Here is a 23,229-nt window from a genome sequence, read left to right as displayed (position 1 = left end):
ATAACAACTAACTGAATTTCAGACTTTGTCCGAGGCTTTTATACCTGATGTGCTTGCCTCTGGGAAAACGTCTTGTCTCCCAATTACTTGGAGCATCAAATTTCCCATTGTTCCCTTATAGGACACCTACCTGCTGATGGCTGAGACTGAGTGGACAAAAATGTCAGTCATGTGACTGACTTTTCTTTTGTTTCATAATTTTTTTTTGCCATGGTTATTTCGTTTATACTTCACTTGTTGCTATGATGTTGTTCGACATGGCATTTAATGGGTTAAGATAACATGACGTCACTTTTTGTTATCCATTTCATGGACAACTCAAGATTTTGTGAATGAAATGAAGTAATAATTTCTATTCATAGAAATACTTTAAGAGTGCGTACATAGAATGCTATTCTCAGGACTAAATCTATCATTGGTGGGGCAATTATTTTGAAGAAAAATACAGCATTAAAAATATTTAATTAATAACCTTACTTTGATTTTCTTTTTATACCCACCACCATAGGATAGGGGTAAACTAATCTAGTTGTAACACCTCGAAATATTGATCTGGGACCCCATAAAGTACATATATTCTGGATCGTCTCGACTTTCTGAGTCGATCTAGCCATGTTCGTCTGTCCGTCAGTCGAAATCACGATAGCGGTCGAGGGCGTAAAATTAGCTGCTTCAAATTTTGCCCAGATACTACCTATTGATGCAAATGGGTCATATCGGTTCAGAGTCGAATATAGCCTCCATATAAACTGATCGCACGATTTGATTTCTTAAGCCCCTAAGAGCCTCAATTTTCATCCGATATGGCTGAACTTTGGAACATAGGCTCGTGTTATGACTTCCAGCATCCATGCCAAGTATGATTCGTATCGGTCTTTAAACAGATATAGCCCCCATATAAACCGATCCCCGGGTTTGACTTCTTGAGCCCTTAGAAGCCACAATTGTCACCCGAATTGGCAAAAATTTGGAACAAAGACTTGTGTTATGACTTTTAACATCCATGCCAAGTATGATCTGAATCGGTCTATAAACCGATATAGCTCCCGTATAAATCTATCCCCAGATTTGACTTCTTGAGCCCTTAGAAGCCTCAATTTTCACCTGAGTTGGCAAAAATTTGGAACAAAAACTTGTGTTATGACTCTTAACATCCATGCCAAGCATGATCTGAATCGGTCCATAAACCGATATAGCTCCCATATAAATCTGTCCCCAGATTTGACTTCTTGAGCCCTTAGAAGCCTCAATTTTCATCCGATTTGGCTGAAATTTGGAACAAAGGCTTGAATTATGACTTCCAACATCCGTGTCAAGTATGTTCCAAATCGGTCTATAAACAGATGTAGCCCCCTATATTAACCGATCCCTGGTTTTGATTTCTTGATCCCCAAGAAGCCTAAATTTTCAACTGATTTGGTTGAAATTTCACCCTAAAACCTGTGTCATGACTTACAACATCAGTGACAAGTTTTCCGAATTGGTCAATATGGTGATATAGGGCCCCCTAAGTACCGATATCTCGTTATGACTTTTTGAGACCATTGAAGCCTCCATCAATTCCCGATTTGAATGCTACAAAATAATTGAAATACAAACTCAGTTAATCAGGGAACATTTTTAGCGGAATCCATGGTGATGGGTACTCAAGATTCGGCCCGGCTGAACTTAGCACGTTTTTAATTGTTAGAGGTTACTTTTTAGTATTTTAGAGCGTACAACTCTGGACATACACCTTACCCAGTAATCGGCTTACTGGCTTTTCGGGACCAATTTTGTGGGGGTCTACCCCTTTCCCAAAATACCCCACAAATAGCAATTTTTTAGTGACCACTGCAATATGGGGATCAAATAAAGGTATTTGGGAGCAGAATACGAATTCGATATCCAAATGTAGGACCATGTATGTCCATAGTGGCATGGAGTGGATTAGTATCCGCACCCTCCTTTGAACCTAACCTTAACTGTAGAGCGTCATGGACTAAGTTAACATTTTTATTTTACAGAAAATTTTTTTGATTTTGTTTTTGTAGAAAATCATTTCAAAATGTCGTTTTTAAATAAAAATTTGTCTAGATTTTGTTGTTAGGAAAATTTTTGTGGAAATTTTGTTTTGTTATGGAGAATCTGTTTTTTATAGAAAATCTTGCAAAAAAATATCTTTTATAAAAAAATGTCGTCAAATTTTATAAAAAATTTATGAAAATTTCGTTTTTAGAAAATTTAATCGACATTTGGTTTTTAAAAAAAACTAACTGACCCGGGCCCGCTCCGCTGCGCCTTCTTTTACTTTATATGGAACAAAAGTTTCCATGGAATACTTATTTTCGATAATTAAAGATCTTTTAGTAAAATACCATGCAAACTTGACTAACAGTTTAACAATATAAGTGCCTTTATCTGAATCCCATATGATCTTTATTGGTCTACGAATTTATGTTTGGATGTAAGGTGTACTCCATTCTTAAAATACTTCATTTCAGCCCGATATTCTCATGATGTCTGATTTAGTGGTGTTTTCGGGGGAGAGGTGGTCCCCCAGATACTTGGCCCTGAAAAAATATCAGCATCGTGCTCTTCTCTCAAATACTATTTATTTAAACCCCATATTGCCATTGGCTTAAGAGGAGTTTACAGGATGAGGCGTCCCCCAAACACATGGCCCCAAAATAGGTTATGAAATTCGTTTTCTAATCTCAAATACCTTTCATTTGAGCCTTGGGGGTGTCTTGGGAAAGGGGTGATGTCCTAAATACATGGTCCTACATTTGACAATCAAATTCGTATTTTTCTCCCAAATGCCTTTATTTGAACCCCATATTGCGGTGGTCACTAAAAAATTGCTATTTGTGGGGTATTTTGGGAAAGGGGTAGACCCCCAGAAAATTGGTCCCAAAAATGGGTATTAATTCTTGCTCTACCCCCCAATTCCTTTCATTTAAGCTCTACATTGACATGGTCGGTAAATGTGCCCGAATATTGATATCAAATTCGTGCTTTACTCCCAAAGACCTTTCATTTGAGACCCATATTTCTATGGTCGTAAATTTGTTCCCTTTGGGGGATGTTTTTGGTGAGTGGCGGCCCCCAAACACTTGGTCCCACATTTGGATAGCAGATTCGTATTCTACATTCAAATACCTTTTATTTAAGCCCCATATTCCTATGGTCAGTAAATAAGTTCTGCTTGGGGGGTGTTTTGGGAAAGGGGTGGACCCCTGGAAACGTGGTCCCACATTTGGATATCAGATTCGTATTCTACTCGCAAATACCTTTCATTTGAGTCCCCTAGCACTTGGTCCGACAATTGGATATCAGATACATTTTCTTATCCTAAATACCTTTCATTTGAGTCCCATATTGTCATGATTGGTCTAAATATATGTTTGGTAGGTTTTAAGGTGGGGCAGCCCCCCTAGGTACCCCATCCGAAATTTGGATACCAAATTTTTATTTTTAGGGTACTATTAAGAGAGCACACAAAATTTCGCTTAAATCGCACCACCCATCTCCGAGATCTGGCGTTTCTGAAAATTAGGGTAAGGGGGAGGGTCCGCCCCCTTCAGATATCAAAAAATGTATTACCCTATTTTCACCACGGGGTCATTATGCACCATCTGTGAAAATTTCTAGAAAATCGGTTCAGCCGTTTCTGAGTCTATAAGGAACACACAAACAAACAAACTCAAAAACTCATGTCCAAACTGAAACGTTTGTAGACGACATGGGAGTGAGAGCAGAGTCAACGGAGGACGTGTTGAGGCTTTTGATGAAAACCCATTTTCCACAAGATACGACGGGACTCAAGGAGACAACGGAATCTTGGAATAATTATGTTGATCGAAGGCTTATCATGACAGAATTTATGGTGAAGGAATTCTTGAGGTGCTTCAAACCATTTAAGTCACCCGGACCTGATGGAATATTTCCGGCATTACAACAGATAGAGGCGGGCTATCTGGCGCCCTACCTGACCAATATTTTCACAGCGTGCCTGGAACTTGCATATACTCCGAAAGCCTGACAGAAGGCAAGGATTGTATTTATACCCAAGACCGACAAGGCAAGTTATGCGACACCAAAGTCCTACAGACCTATAATCCTTAGGTCCTTCCAAAACCATGGAACGACACGAACGACACCATGCTAAAGAGTAGGACATCCAGCGAACTGCTCAAATTCAAACAACATGCCTATGGTCAAACAACAAGGAAGGTCGTTGGAGACTGCCATGCACGTGGTTGTGCTTAAAATGGAAGAATTCTTCGATGCCAAGACATACACATTGGCGGTATGCCTTGACATCGAGGGCTTTTAACAATGTGCGGAACCGACACACTGATCCAATCCTTAGACCAGTATCGGGTGGACCCGGTCCTTAAAGACTGGATAAACCATATGCTAAGGAACAGGTGGATAATTTGTGTGTCCCGTGACATAAATATAAGAGAGAAAGTGGCACAAGTGGGCATTTTATCGCCACTCCTAGGGTGACCACCATAAATGACCTATTATGGATGCTGACTGAGGAGGGATTTGTTACTTCTAAGGGGTAAGGATCCGAACCCGCTATGCAGTAGGGCTGAAAGGGTCTTGCAGATGGCACGCTACTAGGCTAGACCTAGGGATCTCAATGTTAACCCAGAGAAGGCTGATGTTCACGAGGAAGACCAAGGTGGAACAATTTGACGCACCACGTTTCCTCAATAGAACGGTTACGATATCTGACAAAGTCAAATACTTAGGTGTGATCTTCGACAGGTAACTGAATTGGAAGTGTCACGTTCAGGAGCGTACCGAGAAGGCTCACAGATGATGGGCACTATGTAGATGGGCCGTAGGCTCAAAATGGGGCCTGAATCCGAGGATTGTCCACTGGCTTTACAGGAGTGTGATTAAACCAATTCTTACTTACGCCTCAGCAGTTTGGTGGACTGCGATGGAGAAAAGGTGCAACATAAGGACCATACCAAGGTTCAGAGAACATGGACCAAGGGCCAGGTTCAGAGAACATGTTGTCTTGGCATAGGCGCAGCGATAAGGACGACGCCCTCTAGGACACTAGATATCCGACCCATAGAAATACTGATTAAGTGTAAGGCAGCCACTGCGGCTATGATACTTAAGGCGATGGAAGAATAAATAAGGGATAAGAGTAGGTCATACCATCGCAGTATAATCGAGGCGACGATAGGAAACCTAGGAGGAATGGACGAGGTTTGCGGGCGGATACCTAAGACGACACTTGAGGTCGAGTAAGACTCACCGCCGCCAGCGGCACCCTCTTGGATTGACGGACCCCTTGTTTTGCCATCTGGAAGATCATGTTACACGGATGGATCAAAGCTAGAGGACAGAGTGGGCCTGAGGTCTACATTGAGAACATAGGGACTGGAATCTGTTTTAGTCTGCCTGACCATAATATAGTCCTGGAGGCAGAGACCCAAGCGATCACGCGGAATGCGTGAGGTGGTCTTAACGTCGAGTGTGAACATCATTACCGACAGTAAAATTGCCATAAGGGCAATAACACCCAGGACGGTAAGGTCACGAACAGTCTTGCAGTGTAAGAAAGAGATTAACGCCTACTATGAAGACGGCAATATTCGCATCGTTTGGGTGGCGAGCCATAACGGAGTAAGGGGGATTAAAAGGCAGACGATTTGGCGGTGAAGGCCGGAGGACTGCCGTCAATAAACTTAATTAGACCTTAGCCCTACGAGTCGACGCAGTCCGAGATAAAGGTGTGGGTGACGAACGCGCTTGTAACACTACGGAGCAGTAAAACGGTCGGTAGGACGACGAAAATCCAATGGGGAGAAGCGGATCGTGAGAAGACGTGGCTATTACTGAAAATAATTAACTTTCGGTATCATAACGGAACACATTGAAATACGAGCTCACTTATTAAAAAGTCTCTGCGGCAAGTGATAGCATGTGGTGAAGAAGATGAGACGTTGAAGCATTACCTATGCCAATTGGAGGGGGGTATTCTAATCTAGTCATTCTGTGTGTAACACCTCGAAATATTGATATGCGACCCCATAAAGTATATATATATAATTTGATCTTGCCGTGTGTCTGTCTAAATCACGAAAGCGGTCGAACTCGTAAAGCTAGCCGCTAGAAATTTTGCACAGATACTTTATATTGATGTAGGTCTCATATAAACCGATCTCCCGATTTGACTTCTTGAGCCCCTGGAAGCCGCACTTTTCATCCGATTTGGCTGAAATTATGTATGTGGTGTTCCGTTATGACTTTCAACATTAGTGCCAAGTACGGTTCAAATCGGTCAATAACCTGATATAGCTCCCATATAAACAGATCTCCCGATTTGACTTCTTGAGCCTCTAGAAGCCACAAATTTCGTCCGATTTAGCTGAAATTTTGCATATAGTGTTCTGTTAGGAGTTTCTATAGCAGTGCAAAGTACGGTCCAAATCGGTCATTAACCGGATATTGCTCCCATATAAACCGATCTCCCGATTTGACTTCTTGAGCCTATAGAAGCCTCAAATTTCGTCCGATTTAGCTGAAATTTTGCACATAGTGTTCTGTTAGGATTTCCAATAACAGTTCAAAGTACGGTCCAAATCGGTCATTAACCTGATATAGCTCCCATAAAAACCGATCTCCCGATTTGACTTCATGAGGCCCTGGAAGCCGCACTTTTCATCCGATTTGGCTGAAATTAAGTATGTGGTGTTCCGTTATGACTTTCAACATAAGTGCCAAGTACGGTTCAAATCGGTCAATAACCTGATATAGCTCCAACATAAATCGATCTCCCGGTTTGACTTCTTGAGCCTCTAGAAGCCACAAATTTTGTTCGATTTAGCTGAAATTTTGCACATTGTGTTCTGTTAGGATTTCCAATAACAGCGCAAAGTACGGTCCAAATCGGTTTATAACCTGATATAGCTCCCATATGAAGCGATCTCCCAATTTGACTTCTTAAGCCCCTGGAAGCCACAAATGCCGTCCGATTTGGCTGAAGTTTTGCACATGGTGTTCTGTTATGACTGCCAACAACTGTGTCAAGTATAGTCCAAAACGGTGTATAACCTTATATAGCTCCCATATGAGGCAATCTCCCAATTTGACTTCTTGAGCCCCTGGAAGCCACAAATGTTGTCCGATTTGGCTGAAGTTTTGAACATAGTGTTATCTTACTTCCTTCCTGCAACAGTGCCCAGTACGGTCCTAATCGGTCTATAACCTGATATAGCTCCCATATAGACCGATCTCACGATTTGACTTGATGAACCCTTATAGACTGCAATTTTTGTTCATTTTAACTAAAATTTTACACATAGTTTTTTGTTATGGCTTCCAACAACTGTGCAAAGTATTGTTTAAATCGGTCTATAACCTGATATAGCTCCCATATAAACCGATCTCCCGATTTGACTTCTTGAGCCCTTACAAGCAGTAATTTTTTTCCGATTCGGATGAAATTTTGTATGTGGTGTTCTATGACGACTTCTTACAACTGTGCCGATCTCCCGATTATCCTTATTCGGTTCCTAGAAGCTTTAATTTTGCTAGTTTGACAGAAGAACTAAATTTAGTTTTCTATAAATTTTAATCAGAATTCATGGTGGCGGGTTTCAAAGATTTGGCCCGGCCGAACTTAGCACTCTTTTACCTGTTGGAAGGTTAGGTAGGCCCCCAGACACTTGGTCCCATAATTTCATATCAATTTGAGCTACAAATTGCTGTCATCGACCTATAAATCCTATTGCCGATGTAGCCCAATATTAATAACAGATTCGTATTAACCACGATAGGCCAACATTTCCGTTTGGAGAGGTTTTATGATAGTGAGGCGGCCGTCCAAATAGCTGTGCCAAATTTTTACTCTACTTTGTTACTATCATAGACTTTGAATAGATTTCGAAGCGCCTTGATCATCTGTGCTCTTTTTCACATTCCTGCCATCTAGTTTCGAGATGTCTATCTCTACTTCGCCTATCCATCTGAGTATTGGTCTAGCCTTTCAGTGTTTACCATAACGACTTTTTTCAAAAGACTTCTGCGGCGCGGCCTTTTCATAACGCTCTCAAATACTCCATGTACTATCTCGACTTCTGTCGCTAGCACCCATGCTTCGGAAGCATCTAACAGCACACGTACTATGTTGTAGGCCACGATAGGCCAACATTTCTGTTTGGAGAGGTTTTATGATAGTGAGGCGGCCGTCAAAATAGCAATGCCAAATTTTTACTCTACTTTGTTACTATCACAGACTTTGAATAGATTTCGAAGCGCCTTGATCATCTGTGCTCTTTTTCACATTTTCTGCCATCTAGTTTCGAGATGTCTATCTCTACTTCGCCTATCCATCTGAGTATTGGTCTAGCCTTTCAGTGTTTACCATAACGACTTTTTTCAAAAGACTTCTGTGGCGCGGCCTTTTCATAACGCTCTCAAATACTCCATGTGCTATCTCGACTACTTTCGCTAGCACCCATGCTTCGGAAGCATCGAACAACACACGTAGTAGGAGCCGTAGAGAGGCCGTGTTTGTCGAGAGGAAAATTTTTTTTTCTAAACTACTTGCTTAATCCAAAGTAGATTCTGTTTGTCAATACTGCTCTTCGTTTTATTTCAAAGCTGGTGTCATTTTTTCAAAAGACTTCTGCGGTGCAGCCTTTTCATAACACTCTCAAATACTCCATGTACTATCTCGATTGCTTTCGCTAGCACCCATGCTTCGGAAGCATCGAACAACACACGTAGTAGGGGCCGTATTGCCTTGTATAGTGTTTGTCGAGAGGAAAATTTTTTTCTAAACTACTTGCTTAATCCAAAGTAGATTCTGCTGTCAATATTCCTCTTCGTTTTATTTCAAAGCTGGTGTCATTCGTTTCGTTCACGACGGTGCCTAGGTAGATGAAATTGCTGACTTTCTCAATGTTAAAGTAATCAACATCCTTTGTTTGCCCGGAAGTTGGTAACTTTAATTTAGTCTGGCATAGGGCTTTCCGGGAGTTGATACAATCCACTTTGTCTCTAAGCCACAATATCGATGTCGTCGGCATAGGCGAGCAGCATAGGCTCCCATATGAGTTGTGGGCCATACCTATGCGTATCTGCATCTCGTATAACCAAATTGGGTGCATACACGAAAAAATCTTTCAAAAGAGTCTTCCCCCCAGGTCAATGTGGAAGTTGATAACTATAACTTTGAACTAGTCAGTGGCGATTCACTCTCAAGAGGTAGACCAAAACTTCTATGGACATGGCAAATGTAGGCTGACACCTCAAAATTTGGTGTCAGAAATCTTTTTCGAATTGATTTTTAGTAAACACCAAAACAAGGCTTCTCATTTTCCAACAAATAGTGTACGAATTATAAAATAAATAAAAAGTATTTCGTTAAGCCTCTAGAAATAATTCTCAGTAATGCCTAAATTTTCCCACAACATTCAGATGGGGGGAGGGCGATGTTACCCATGGAGGGGGATGTATGTACGGATGGATGACAAACATTATATTGTAATTCCACACCACATACTAGAGCACTTAGTCCATCTATCTATCGATATACACAACACAAACACACACACACACACACACACACATGCATACATACTACCCACATGGTCTATTGTACTTTTGGATAGAAATAAAGGAAAGAAAAGTGTACAACAACAACAGGGCACTTACAAAATAAAAATCCATAGAATAGTGAAAAACTAATTCCTAAGGCTTCTCTAATGCGAACTGCGAACGTTAAACATGAACAGTTGGAATAGACGAAAAAACAACACCAAGCTATAGTAGAAAAAATAGTAAAATAACCATAGAGAAGGCAGAGATGACCGATGGCTTTTAAAGAAACTCAAGAATTCCCTAATTTAGTCTGGTCGGTGCTGTGGACGGTGCAACTGAGAATTTTCCGAAACCACAGAAAACAAATCGAACTAACAACAATAAAAAAAAAAACAAGTGCAAATCCAACAAACGGTCAAATTCAAAATTCACCTCAAAATATCAAAAATCAGAGATAAAAAAAACAAACTGCCCTTGGAAAAGTTTTTGATGTTTGCTGACAGCACTTTTTCATGGCAACAATTTTAGAATCGATTTAAAAAATTCATAACGTTTTTCTTGTTATGGCCAAGTGAAGAAAATCCTTAGCCTAACGTTTTTCACACTGAAACCTTAGAAATGTAGATGCGAAACAAAATTTCCACCTCTTTAGTGTAACACACACACCACACTACAACAAAAACAAAAAACAAATATCATTGCAAAATTATTCAAAAGTAAAAAAAAATAGCAAAAAAAAAGTAAAAAAAAAAAATGGAGCTGCACACGTACTAATAAAAAATTTTGCAATAAGGAAACCCCATCCAACTTACTTGCCTAGTCTAAAGTAGTAGATAAGAATATTTAACATTAGTTAGTTCATTATAACCATAACATTTTGAATGGAAAAAGGCACAACAATGAAAAGGAAGCAGAGGCGTTATAGGTAAGTTGGGCAACTTTAAAAGTGGTTGTCACTTGTCACTCACATTCCTCACTCACCCTTCTATGGAGTCTCTAAAAGATCTTAAACTTTTTCTTTGATCCCAATAAGCAAAATACGAATTATGACGATCGGTTGACGATAACACATGCCGACACACAGTGGGAGAAAATCGAAAAAAAGTAAAAAGGCATTAAGTTCGGCCGGGCCGAACTTTGGATACCTACCACCTCGCGTATATATGAAAAACCCCTTTCGTCACAATCCGGTGAAAATTGGATATCTTATGCAACCGACTTCGGCGCGGACATTGAGTGGACTAATAAATATAAGTCACTGTTGAATTTTGTATATAAAATTTCAACATAATCGGGTTATAATCGGCATATCGGTCTTTATGACAGCTATATCTAAATATAGTCCGATCCAAACCATATTTGGGTCAGATGGCGGGAGACCTATAACTACCCACTGTTTCAAACTTCAGCAAAATCGGATAGAAAATGAAGCTTTTATGGGCTTTAGACCCTTTATCGGCAGATCGGTCTATATGGCAGCTATATATAAATATAGTCCGACCTCAACCACATTAAGCTCGGATATCGGGAGGCTCAAAACAACCCACTGTTTCAAAATACAGCAAAATCGGGTAATAAATAAAGCATTTATGAGCTTTAGACCCTTTATCGGGAGATCGGTCAATATGGCAGCTTTATCTATATATAGTCCGATCTGGACCATATTTGGGTCCTATGTTGGAAGGCGTAAAATAACTCACTGTTTCAAATTTCAGCGAAATCTGTTAAAAAAACTAAGATTTTATGGGCTTCAGACCCTCTATCGGGACATCGGTCAATATGGCAGCTATATCTAAATATAGTCCGATCTGAACCATATTTGGGTTCTATGTTGGGAGGTGTAAAATTACTCACTGCTTCAAATTTTAGCGAAATCGGTTAAAAAACCCAACTTTTACGGGCTTCAGACCCTTTATCGGGAGGTCGGTCTATATGGCAGCTATAAAGTCCGATCTGAACCATATATAGGTCAGATGTCGGGAGGCTTAAACTTACCCACTGTTTCAAATTTCAAAGACATCGGGTAATAACTAAAGCTTTTATGGGCTTCAGACCCTTTATCTGCAGATCGGTATATATTGAAGCTATATCTAAATACTGTCTGATCTGAATCATATTTGGGTCAGTAGCCGGGAAGCCTTAAGCTACTCACTGTTTCAAATTTCAGCGAAATCAGATAAAAATTAAAGCATTTATGGGCATTAGACCCTTTATCGGCAGATCGGTCTATATAGCAGCTATATCCAAATATGGTCCGATTTCGCCCGTTCAAGAACGTAACCAGCGTGCATAAAAAAGACGTAAAAGACGTAAAAGAAAGTGGAAAATTTCAGCTCAATATCTCAATTTTTTAAGGCTTAAGAGTGATTACAACAGACGGACGGACAGACACACGGACATCGTTAAATCGTCTTAGAATTTTACGACGATCAGAAATATATATACTTTGTGGGGTCGGAAATTGATATTTCGTTGTGTTGCAAACGGAATGACTAAATGAATATACTCCCTATCTTACGGTGGCGGGTATAACTAGTAAACAAGTAAAAGCGTGCTAAGTTCGCCCGGCCCGAATCTTATATACCCTCCACCATGGGTCGCAATTGTCGAGTTCTTTTCCCGGCATTTCTTCTTAGGCAAAAAAGGATATAAGAAAAGATTTGCTCTGCTATTAGAGCGATATCAAGATATGGTCCGGTTTGGACCACAATTAAATTATATGTGTAAAATGTCAGCCAATTCAAATAACAATTGAGCCCTTTGGGGGCTCAAGAAGTAAAATAGAGAGATTGATTTATATGGGAGCTGTATCAGACTATAGACCGATTCAGACGATAATAAGCACGAATGTTGAATGTCATGAGAGGATCCGTCGTACAAAATTTCAGGCAAATCGGATAATAATTGCGACCTCTAGTGGCTTAAGAAGTCAAGATCCCAGATCGGTTTATTTGGCAGCTATATCAGATTATGAACCCATTTCAACCTTATTTGACATAGTTGTTGGAAGTAAGAATAAAATACGTCATGCAAAATTTCAGCCATATCGGATAGGAATTGCGCCCTCTAGAAGCTCAAGAAGTCAAGACCCAAGATCGGTTTATATGGCAGCTATATCAGGTTATGAACCGATTTGAACCATACTTGGCACAATTGTTGGATATCATAACAAAACACGCCGTGCAAAATTTCATTCCAATCGGATAAGAATTACACACTCTAGAGGCTCAAGAAATCAAGACCCGAGATCGGTTTATATGGCAGCTATATCAAAACATGGACCGATATGGCCCATTTTCAATACCGACCTACACTAATAAGAAGTATTTGTGCAAAATTTCAAGCGGTTAGCTTTACTCCTTCGGAAGTTAGCGTGCTTTCGACAGACAGACGGATGGACGGGCGGATGGACATGGCTAGATCGACATTAAATGTCGCGACGATCAAGAATATATATACCTTAGACGAATATTTCGAGTAGTTACAAACAGAATGACGAAATTAGTACACCCCCATCCTATGGGTAGAGATATCTCTTTGAAATTTGAAATGGTTAGAGGTGTGGTGTTAAGGAGAATTTCAAAGCCCTACACTCATAGAAATTTCTTAGTAAAAACAACAAAAATGTTTGCTGAAACAGCAGAAAGTCTGTTGAAAATGGGACAGTAGTAATTTTTTGCTAAAACAGCAAACATTTCCAACTGTTTTCAAATTTTAAAAAATTAAAAAAAGCTCAAAAATCTCATAAATATTTCAAGAAATTTTATATTCTTTCTTATTTTTCAATTTTACAAGCAAGTCACTTGAAATTTTTTATAATTTTCAATAATTTCCTAAGTTTTGATCGAATTTTGATAACAGCGGACAAAATAACTACTATTCTTTAATATATTTATTTATATTTACTAACGAACAAACTCTTTAATGTATTTATTTTTATTTATGAACGACCTAAATTGCCAATTGTTTTTACTAAAATATAACAAATGCCTAAATTCTTGTTTCGAAGTTCAAAAATTTTTAATGGATTTATTCAAAAGTTTAAAATTTTAAATTTAATATCAGCAGACTAATTTTTCTGGGTGTGGGTTGTCCGTGCGCCTCTTGTCAGACCCCTAATTTTAGTCACCTCGGCATTTCGAAAAATTGTTCAGGCTGCCAAATCTTCATTTGTGGTCCGATTTTCAAAATTCTTTTTGCTAGAAAGTGCTCAAAAATCCCTATAAAAAAGTCTGCTTGTGGTGTACAATATCTCCACCGGTTTTGGGGTTATAGGAGTTTTAATTTTTATATGTTGAAATTTTGGACGAGATTGGCTTTGTATTTTGCAATTTGTGAACCGGTTTGTTGTCCGATTTTCATTTTTATAAATGATTTGGATTTGTGACAAAATTTACTACGACTGTGCTGAAAAAAGTGTCCACATCTGATTATTCAGTTAAAAGTTATAAAGTTTGAGAGTCAAAAAAGAACATGTTATTTTTTAATTTAAAAAAAAATCATTGATTGGTCTTTATTGGAGGAGGCCACGTGGCGCAGAGGTTAGCATGCCCGCCTATGACACCAAACGCCAGGGTTCAAATTCAGGCGTGAACATCAAACAAATTTTCAGCGGTGGTTATCCCCTTACTAATGCTGGCTTCATTTGTAAGGTATCCTGCCATGTTAAAACTTCTCTACCAAGTGGTGTCGCTATGCGGCATGCCGTTTGGACTCGACATAATAAAGGAGGCCCCTTATCATTGAGCTTAAAATTTCAATCATTGATATTGATATTAGAGAAGTATCCCCTGTTCCTTCATGGAACGTTCATGGGAAATTTGGTAGTAGTAGTCTTTATTGAAAAAACTTAATTAAATACATTATTTGTTCTTCTTTGTTTATAAAGAGGACATTTTGTAGGTGATTTTTAAGTAAACAAGATATGTCAACTTATGTGGGTGCTATATGTACTTCAAAATAGGCAATTTTTTATTAAAAAAATGGAAAAACCTCCGAGTTCAAATTTTCTAAAGCCCAGATCCCCCAATTGGGCACATGTTTTTTTTACTCCACATGTCCCCTAAACTCATAAATACAATTGTTTGCACTTAACAGCATCTTTCCCCAAAAGGGGATGTTCGTAGAATTCGGGCAGAATTTATTTTTGGTTTTTTAAAGACACCTTTATCTGGCAAATTGATAAAGATGGTATATCCAGCTTATGTGCAAAATTTCAGGGCCCTAGAGCGCTCGGCCCTACAAAAGCTTGTTCGGGCTGGCAAAAGCGCAGTTATGGTCCGATTTTTCTAGAAAGCTCTCAAAAAAACCTTCAAAAACATTCTTAAATGTGCGGGATACTCCCGGTGAACATTTTATTTCACGTTCGGGGCCGGTCATTTGGCTACCAAGATCGTGCGATTTAACGCGTTTAGACTATCTTTTGTGGGGCTATGTTAAAGCTCATGTTTATACAGACAAGCCCGCTTCAATTGACGCATTGGAAGACAACATTGAAACATTTATTAGTGAGATACCGGCCGAAATGTTGGAAAGAGTATGCCAAAATTGGACTAAGCGGATGGGCCATTTGAGGCTCAGCCATTGTCAACATTTGCAGATTTCATGAATTTGTCTGTTTTTTTTTAAACTTCCCCATCTTTTACATATTGCGAAGAGTACATATAATAAGTATAAGTGTTTCCAAACGGAATCGGAGTGCGATCTTAATAATGTTGAATACACGAGAATATATAGAAATGCGCTATGGATATAAGGGACTAAGGAATATTTATCCCACTTCTACGAGTTAAAACGGATGGACTTGACTTTTTGAAATCGCAAATATGACAAAATACAAGTAAAAGCAACAAGAAATCCCTATGATTTGTTATATAATGGGTTGCCCAAAAAGTAATTGCGGATTTATTTAAGAGAAAGTAAATGCGTTTTTAATAAAACTTAGAATGAACTTTATTCAAATATACTTTTTTTACACTTTTTTTCTAAAGTAAGCTAAAAGTAACAGCTGATAACTGACAGAAGAAAGAATGCAATTACAGAGTCACAAGCTGTGAAAAAATTTGTCAACGCCGACTATATGAAAAATCCGCAATTACTTTTTGGGCAACCCAATAATTTCCTAAAATTATCATTTTATATGCGGCTTGGATTAACTTATCGTTAACATAAATGTGCGTAGTAGTTATCCATTTGTCTACATTGCTTTGCACCTGACTCATGCAAATGTTTTAGAAACAAAGATTCAATACATGGCAAAACAAAATTGCATCACGCATATTGACAGGTATTTATTTATATACAAATATAGGTATGTACAGGGTGGCTGATGAAAGCCGCTACCAAAAAAAAATGTAATAACTTTTTTTCTATTTAATAATAATAATTTAATAATTAATTTAATTAATTAATTAATTAATTTAATTAATAATAATTTAATAATTAATTTAATAATTTAATTTAACATGAATAAAAGAAAAATGTATTCCATACACCGAAAAAAAAATGTAGCAATATTCATCATTGTAGCAATATTCATCAGCCACCCTGTATATATTACATATACATATATTTACCTATACCATGAATAAATATCGGGTATTTATATGCTTATGTATACAGGCACATAGCATACATATGTACGTATGTACTTAAGTAACATAACATACATTTGTTACCGGATATTGTCGGCCAATTTTAGTTTTCCTATGGGGTGAGTGTTGACACCTTTGCCAGAGGTGAGCTTGTGTTTCAAACAACTAAAGACTAACAATGTGTAGCAGACATGACAACAACGACGATAACAAAAACAAAACAAAAATCAATGACAACAAAATAAGAGCCAACCAACAATCCAACCTACACTTCTTATTTTTAATGTGTCATTCTTATTTTGTCTCCCTTTTCTGGCCACTTTGCCAAAGAACCAGACTTACGACAGTCAAACTGCAAGAAGTTGGAAAGGCATCCACATGAACTGTTATGAGAAGGACTGGACTTACGTGATTTGGACAGACGGAAGGACGGAGCTTGCAAGATCAACTTAAAAATGGCATATTAAGTTGTTGGTGTCTCTGAACAATATTTTGACTCGAAACCATTGAAATGACATGCTAAAAACGCATTTTATTCTATGGTGGTGAGCTTAAAAGATAATAATGCAGATTTCCCTAAATATCAAGTAACTTAAAATGCATATATCTCCTTAATTTTTTTTTATAATGTGAAGTTACGTTTTGATCACAGTTAATGATAATAAGTGTGTTCGTGTACTCAAAAATTTGTGCAAATTTTCACAAATGGTTACTGGTTGTTCGCATACTTTAGGGGTGTTTTATTTACCCATTAAGCGGATTTTCTCGCTTAGTTTGTATGGAATAGTATTCTATCCCCGATTAGCTAAGCTACTAATCTTATCACCGCTTACTATCGCCGTTTAATAAAACATATGGTGTCATCATTCAATTTGAATGACAAAACTAAATGATGAAGAACAAAACATACTAATTCAATGATAAAACGTTCTGGAATGGCAAAATTGCTTAGGATTTTAATAAAATCACATTTATGAACACCGAGAAACTTTATTTAAAATTAAAATGATTTATTTTGTTGATATTTAATTATTTCGAATCTGTGTCAGTGGTGCCAACTTTAAAGTACAAATCATTAAGCGGGAAGAGCGTTTTATTTATCCATAAGCTAGCGAATCCGCTAGACTGGCAAATAAAACAAGCCAAATAAAACAATAAATGAATACACATGCAAATGATTACCGATAGACTGTTGACCGTAACTAAGTTCCGTTTTCGTGTCAGCTAATTAAATTTGAAGTTTGAACAAATTTCACACCGAAATCATGTATTTACAGAATCGCTAGTCCTATTCTCCGATATCTCTGTGCAATTTTTTACAAATTATTTTTAATGGTTTAGGTTGAATGGGTACCCACCAGTGATCTGCAGCAGAGTATCGCATTTGCGATGCACCGCGAAAATACTTGTCATTTTGCATTAACGCAACCTTTTAATTCCAGCCAACGCAAACGTCTTGTACAAAGGCACAAATAATTTTGCGGTGGTGCTGATGTGTATCTACCGCTTTGAAGGAAACGAGTAACGCCTAAGATTAAACTACCACCACAAATACTAATCTTGATGTTAGCCAAAAACAACTCAAACACCGCAATTTTTTTTAACATAAAAAGTTTGAAAAAAATCCCATAAAATGATTAAAATTAGTAATCTAGGACGAAATTAAATAAAGGGTTTTAAATAAATAGGAAATTAAATAAATAGGGAAACCTGCCTCGTTTGTGCGATTTGACTCCTAAGGACTATTTACTTTGGCGCTACGTCAAGCCATTGGTCTATGTCAACAAGTGAACGACGTTGGAGGAGCTCAGAGCCAACATTGAACGGAAAATAGCGACCGTTTCGGCTAAAATGTGTGGCCGAACTATCAAAAATTAGGTTCAATGTACTGGCAGTTGCAAACCATGGCAAAACAAAGGTGGTCTCATTTCTACAACGACCACAAATCATGATGCAACCAGCCATTCCGTAATCAAGATGTCATTTCAAAAATGACATTGTTCTCAACACAGCCAAAGAATCTTGCGCTTGTGTGTGTACGTATGCAGGTAAATTCAGAGAAAGAGAAACACAAGCAAAGAGAACGTGCAAAATGGGGTGGTTTACTGCAAATGTAAACACAGATCTGACATCTTAATACCGTCAAACATCCGGGCGGTCTGTTTTCAGCTGTTCGCGTGAGACCACCTTTTTTGGATGCAAACGTGCCCGCGGTGGGCATATGAACGAGTTCCATTCATCAATGTTTTGATTGTACTTCAAGCCGAAAATAAAGCTTTTGAAATATAATTTTGCATTTTATTAAAAAAATGCCAAGTCCTGATATTAGCATTATGAAAATATATCTTTGTTAAAATCTCAATCTGTTTTGTTGATGTGGTGTCTTCGGATTTCCATTCTGGTTTTACATTCTCTCATAACACCGCCATGACAAAGACGATGTTAAAAGCGGTGGTAAGTGAAGCATTAAGACGAGTATTAATACGATCACCAATCATATCAGTGTGCTCAGCATAACACTGCATAAACTGCAGTGGTGCTAGATATTAACACTGCATTTTTTAAGAGTATACCGTAAATCAGAAAAATACCCCGCTTGCAGTCCTCTGGTACCCAACTGTTCAAGGTGAGTTCACTCGTTGGCCTGTCTGGCTTATTGTGATTCCCTAGTGAGAAAAAGAAGAGTGGGCGAAAGGAGGGATTCTAAACATATCGCCATGCACTTCGACCGGCGCCGTCATACTGTCCACATAAATAAAGTGAAGTTTCAAAGATTTTACCATGAAACCATGTACCAATCATGTCCCTGACTCCATCTTAAAGTCTTTTTGAATCGTTGTAGACTTTAACATTCCCGTGATTCAAATGCAGACTAGTATTTGCACCTTCTGGAACTAACTGTTGCGAGTACCCGCTTCCCCAGCCTTCCACGATACCATTGCTGCATAGGTCAGCACTAGTTTCACAATCGCCGTGTATATCCAATAAATCGTGTTAGTGATAACACCAATCTTTGTACCGCTAATACCGGGAATCTAAAATCGGTAACCTACATCTTCTAGTGTACAGGACCATATCTGTCTTTACTGGGTTCGTTCTCAAACTGTTTCTCCTAACCCATCTCCACAGTCTTCCTATCGAGATCCAACATGATTTCGTTTTTGACTCGTTTCGAAAGAATCGGCGAAAATACCCCTTCCTGAGTCGTTCGCTTCGACACTCGACTTTTGACCCCACTATCTCCGAAGCCTGCGGAGATAGTTCTGCCACGTACAGTCACGCCAACGGGAGAATCTGGGTGTGACCCAGTTTTTATCTATCGCCGCCTCCTCCGACCTGTCCTTGATGTATGCAGGTTGTGCCCTTGGGGTATGCATGACGTTCTTCAACGTCAGTTCCTCCCTCGCTTTCAGGTCCATTTAGCTGATAAAATAGTTTTGTTTGTAAAAATTTTAAATATATCAATGAAATAATTTCAACAAATTTAAATAAAATCTCAATAACTTAAAATGCATGTATCTCCCCGATTTTTTTTAATATAATAATTATTTTTTCAACGCATTTTTACACCACTTTACTTATGCTTATCATTTTGCTTCTCCTTTTTTTACATTGCAGAACCACATTTAACACAGTACAACTGCAGGAGTTGGAAAGAGCTTTTCAACGCACCCACTATCCTGATGTATTTTTTCGAGAAGAGCTAGCCGTTCGCATAGATCTTACTGAGGCACGAGTGCAGGTTTGGTTTCAAAATCGTCGTGCCAAATGGCGCAAGCAGGAGAAGGTGGATCTCAAGGATGGCGAAGATCTGGCTGCGGCTCAATCGTATGACGACAGTGTATTGGCGCCTTTAGATCAATCTTTGGGTGAGTATGCCTATTATACGCGTAAGGCTTTGATTCTGATTATATTTTTATTTCCTTTTTCAGGTTCCACCCTTTTACCTGATACACCTCCGCAATCTTCCAATTCCCTGGACAATGAAAGTAAGACACCTTTCAGTAATGATGGCACAGGCGGAGGCGGTGGCTCCAATGTTTGTGAAGGCAGCAATGAAGATGGTGGCGGTGGCATAACAACACCCTCTCGCATGTCTCCCAATATATTTCTCAACCTTAACATTGATAATATGGGCCTGGAAAGAGGCGGCAGCCTCTCCATGGAATGGTCTACCTATCCGCCAACTAACATGACCCACAATGGTTTGAATGATTTACCTTCAACATCTACTAAATCACCATCATCTTCCCAGATGGTTTATGAAACAGCATTACCTACCTCTTCGTCCGCCTCATCACTAATCAAGGAGTTGCACCATCATCAGCTGGAACAGCATTCAGCATCACATCACCACCATCATCCGCAGCAGCATCTATCGCACAGCAGCCAGCAGCTACAAACCGATGTCAATCACAATCTCAATGGAGAGGAGGATCATGGCTTGATAGCTGTCAATTGTTTCAATACCTCATTGGATTTAGTGGACACAACTACTTCCGCCTCAACCTATGATGAAATGAAATTCCTCAATGTGGACCAATACACCATTGAACAACTAAAGGCCGAATGCATATTGAATATGGATCAAACACTATCGCTGGGCGACGAAGCCAATGATGTGGATGATAAATCCTCGGGGGAGACACATCATTTGAGTTTGGAACAAGCTTTGACCCACAACTCTTCGCAATTCGAGCAACAGCTACATCAAACACTTCATAATCAACAAACCGCCGATGCATCATCATCACTGTTTAATTTGGACAATTCTTCTCCCGATCAAGATCCTTATATACTGAATCATGGCCATGGCCATCATATGAACTTGCAATCAAGTTCGCATTTAAATGGAGCAGAGTCTTTGCATCAACATTTAAATTCTTTAAATTTTGATCTTCCCGTCTTCGGTCTAACAACCATGGTGGATTCGAAATCACCTCCTTTGCTGGTGCTAGATAAACCCTTATCTTTGAATATAAGTGTGGATGGCATTCATGATTTGGTTGATGATAAATATTAAGGGGAGGACATAGTTTGCCACGGCCCGTGTAGCATCAGCAAAATGGATAAAATCAATTATATTTTTGAAGAAGTTTTTTAAACGGAACCATAATTCATACACACAGAGAAAAAAATATCACAAACATTTTTATACCCACCACCATAGGCTGGAGGTATACTTATCTAGACATTCCGTTTGTAACACCTCAAAATATTGATCTAGAAATTCATAAAGTACATATATTCTTGATCGTCTCGACATTCTGAATTGATCTAGCCATGTCCGTCCTTCCGTCTGTCAAAATAATGAAAACGGTCGAACGCGTAAAGCTAGCCGCTTGAAATTTTGCACAGATACCTAATATTGATATCGGTCGTTGGGGATTGCTAATGGGCCATATCGGCTCAGATTTGGATATAGCTCGCACATAAACCAATCTCTCGATTATACTTTTTGAGCCCCTGGAAGCCGTAATTTTTGTCAGATTTAGCTGAATTTTTGCATGTGGTGTTCTGTTATGACATCAAGCAACTATGCCAAGTACGGTCCAAATCGGTCAAGAACATGGTATAGCTTCCATATAAACCGATCTCCCGATTTGACTTCTTCAGCCCGTGCAAGCCGCGATTTTTATCCGATTTGACTGATATTTTGCGTGTAGTATTGTGTTTTGACTTTCAACAATTGTGTCAAGTACGGTCCAAATCGGTCTATAGCCAGAAATAGCTCCCGTATTTTAGCAGAATCCATCATGGTTCTGCCCAGCCGAACCTAGCACATTTTTACTTGCTTCAATTAAAAATTTAATTCAAAATACTAGCTACCATATAAACTCATCCGACTTCCAATAACTGTGCTAAGTAAGGCTCAAATCTGTGCTTAATATAGTTGCCCTATAAACCGATCTGGGATCTTGACTTCATGAACCTCTAGAGGACGCAATTCTCATATTATTTGACAGAAATTTCGTACAACGGCTTCTCCCGTGACCTTCAACACACGTGGCCAATATGGTCTGAATTGATCTATAGCTTGATACAGCTCCCATAGAAACCAATCTCCAGATTTTGCTTCTTAAGCCCCTACACGACGCAATTCTCATCCGAATAAACTGAAATATTAAACAATGACTTCTACAATGTTCATTCAATTCATTTATGGTCCGAATCGGACTATAACTTGTTTTTCAATCATCTTTTTCAAAAACTCTGATTGTTATTATCAATTTCGTGATTGAAGCAGTTTCATTTAAAAAATTAATTGGATCAATTAATTTCGTCATTAGAACTGATTTTTATTTTTTTCTGTGTAGTTTAAAAAGAACCGGTTTTCCGTATATCTGCCTTATGACTTAAACAGTCTCAGGATTGATATCGATACCATTTTTGGACTTCTAAACTTTCTCCATTGAGGTCCTAAATTATCTTGGAAAAATTTGTTTTCTCCTTCTATTGCTGATATTGCCTTCCTATCTCAATTTGTAGTTTCTAATTTTATTATAGCAAAAATATATGTCTTCTATATATATAACGTCCAAAAAAAATCCCAAAATGAGGAACTTTGTAATCTAATTTTTTCCAATTATCTATAAGGCAAAAGGTTGTGTAAGGTTTTACTCCTCCTCCAAGTTAGTCGTTCTTTTTTCTCTTGTTTTGCTTAAATGTTTAATTTTCAGATCTATTAGTTAAATTTGTAATATAATTCCAGCTTAAAGTGAAATCCTTTCAAAGAAAAACAAATTCAATTCTATTTAAATACAAACTATTGTAAAATAAAAATTATTTTATTAATAATTAGTCTATTGTAGAATTAAAATAAATAATTTGCACCAAAATAAACATAACTTAAATAATATAAAATAATAAATACATATACATATTAAAGAAATAAAAGTTTAGAAAATATATATAAATTGAAAATATACCAAACACAGAAGATTTATATTCAAAAAGGGATTTTTAGAAGTGATGCCTAAAAGTATGCTACCTTTTTCCAATATTTGAAAATAAGGGGTCGTTTACACATAATGGTCAAATAACTACAATGGCCGAATATTTCACTGTAATACGT

At 38.3% G+C, this 23,229-nt stretch overlaps 1 protein-coding gene across 1 annotated transcript; it reads left to right on the top strand.

Annotated features, from left to right (window-relative positions):
• Nucleotides 1-9,884: 9,884 nt before the first annotated feature.
• Nucleotides 9,885-22,966, top strand: LOC106087664 (homeobox protein OTX1 B). The gene is made up of 3 exons (XM_013252793.2): nucleotides 9,885-10,486; nucleotides 19,773-20,023; nucleotides 20,087-22,966. Exons 1-3 carry the CDS (start codon nucleotides 10,443-10,445, stop codon nucleotides 21,175-21,177), a joined length of 1,386 nt encoding a protein of 461 aa, XP_013108247.2. The 5' UTR covers nucleotides 9,885-10,442; the 3' UTR covers nucleotides 21,178-22,966.
• Nucleotides 22,967-23,229: the final 263 nt, after the last annotated feature.

This window comes from Stomoxys calcitrans, chromosome 4 (assembly GCF_963082655.1).
Source record: "Stomoxys calcitrans chromosome 4, idStoCalc2.1, whole genome shotgun sequence".
Lineage (NCBI taxonomy): Eukaryota > Metazoa > Arthropoda > Insecta > Diptera > Muscidae > Stomoxys > Stomoxys calcitrans.
The sequence above is the reverse complement of the archived record's forward strand: the minus strand, read 5'-3'. Positions and strand labels throughout refer to the sequence as shown.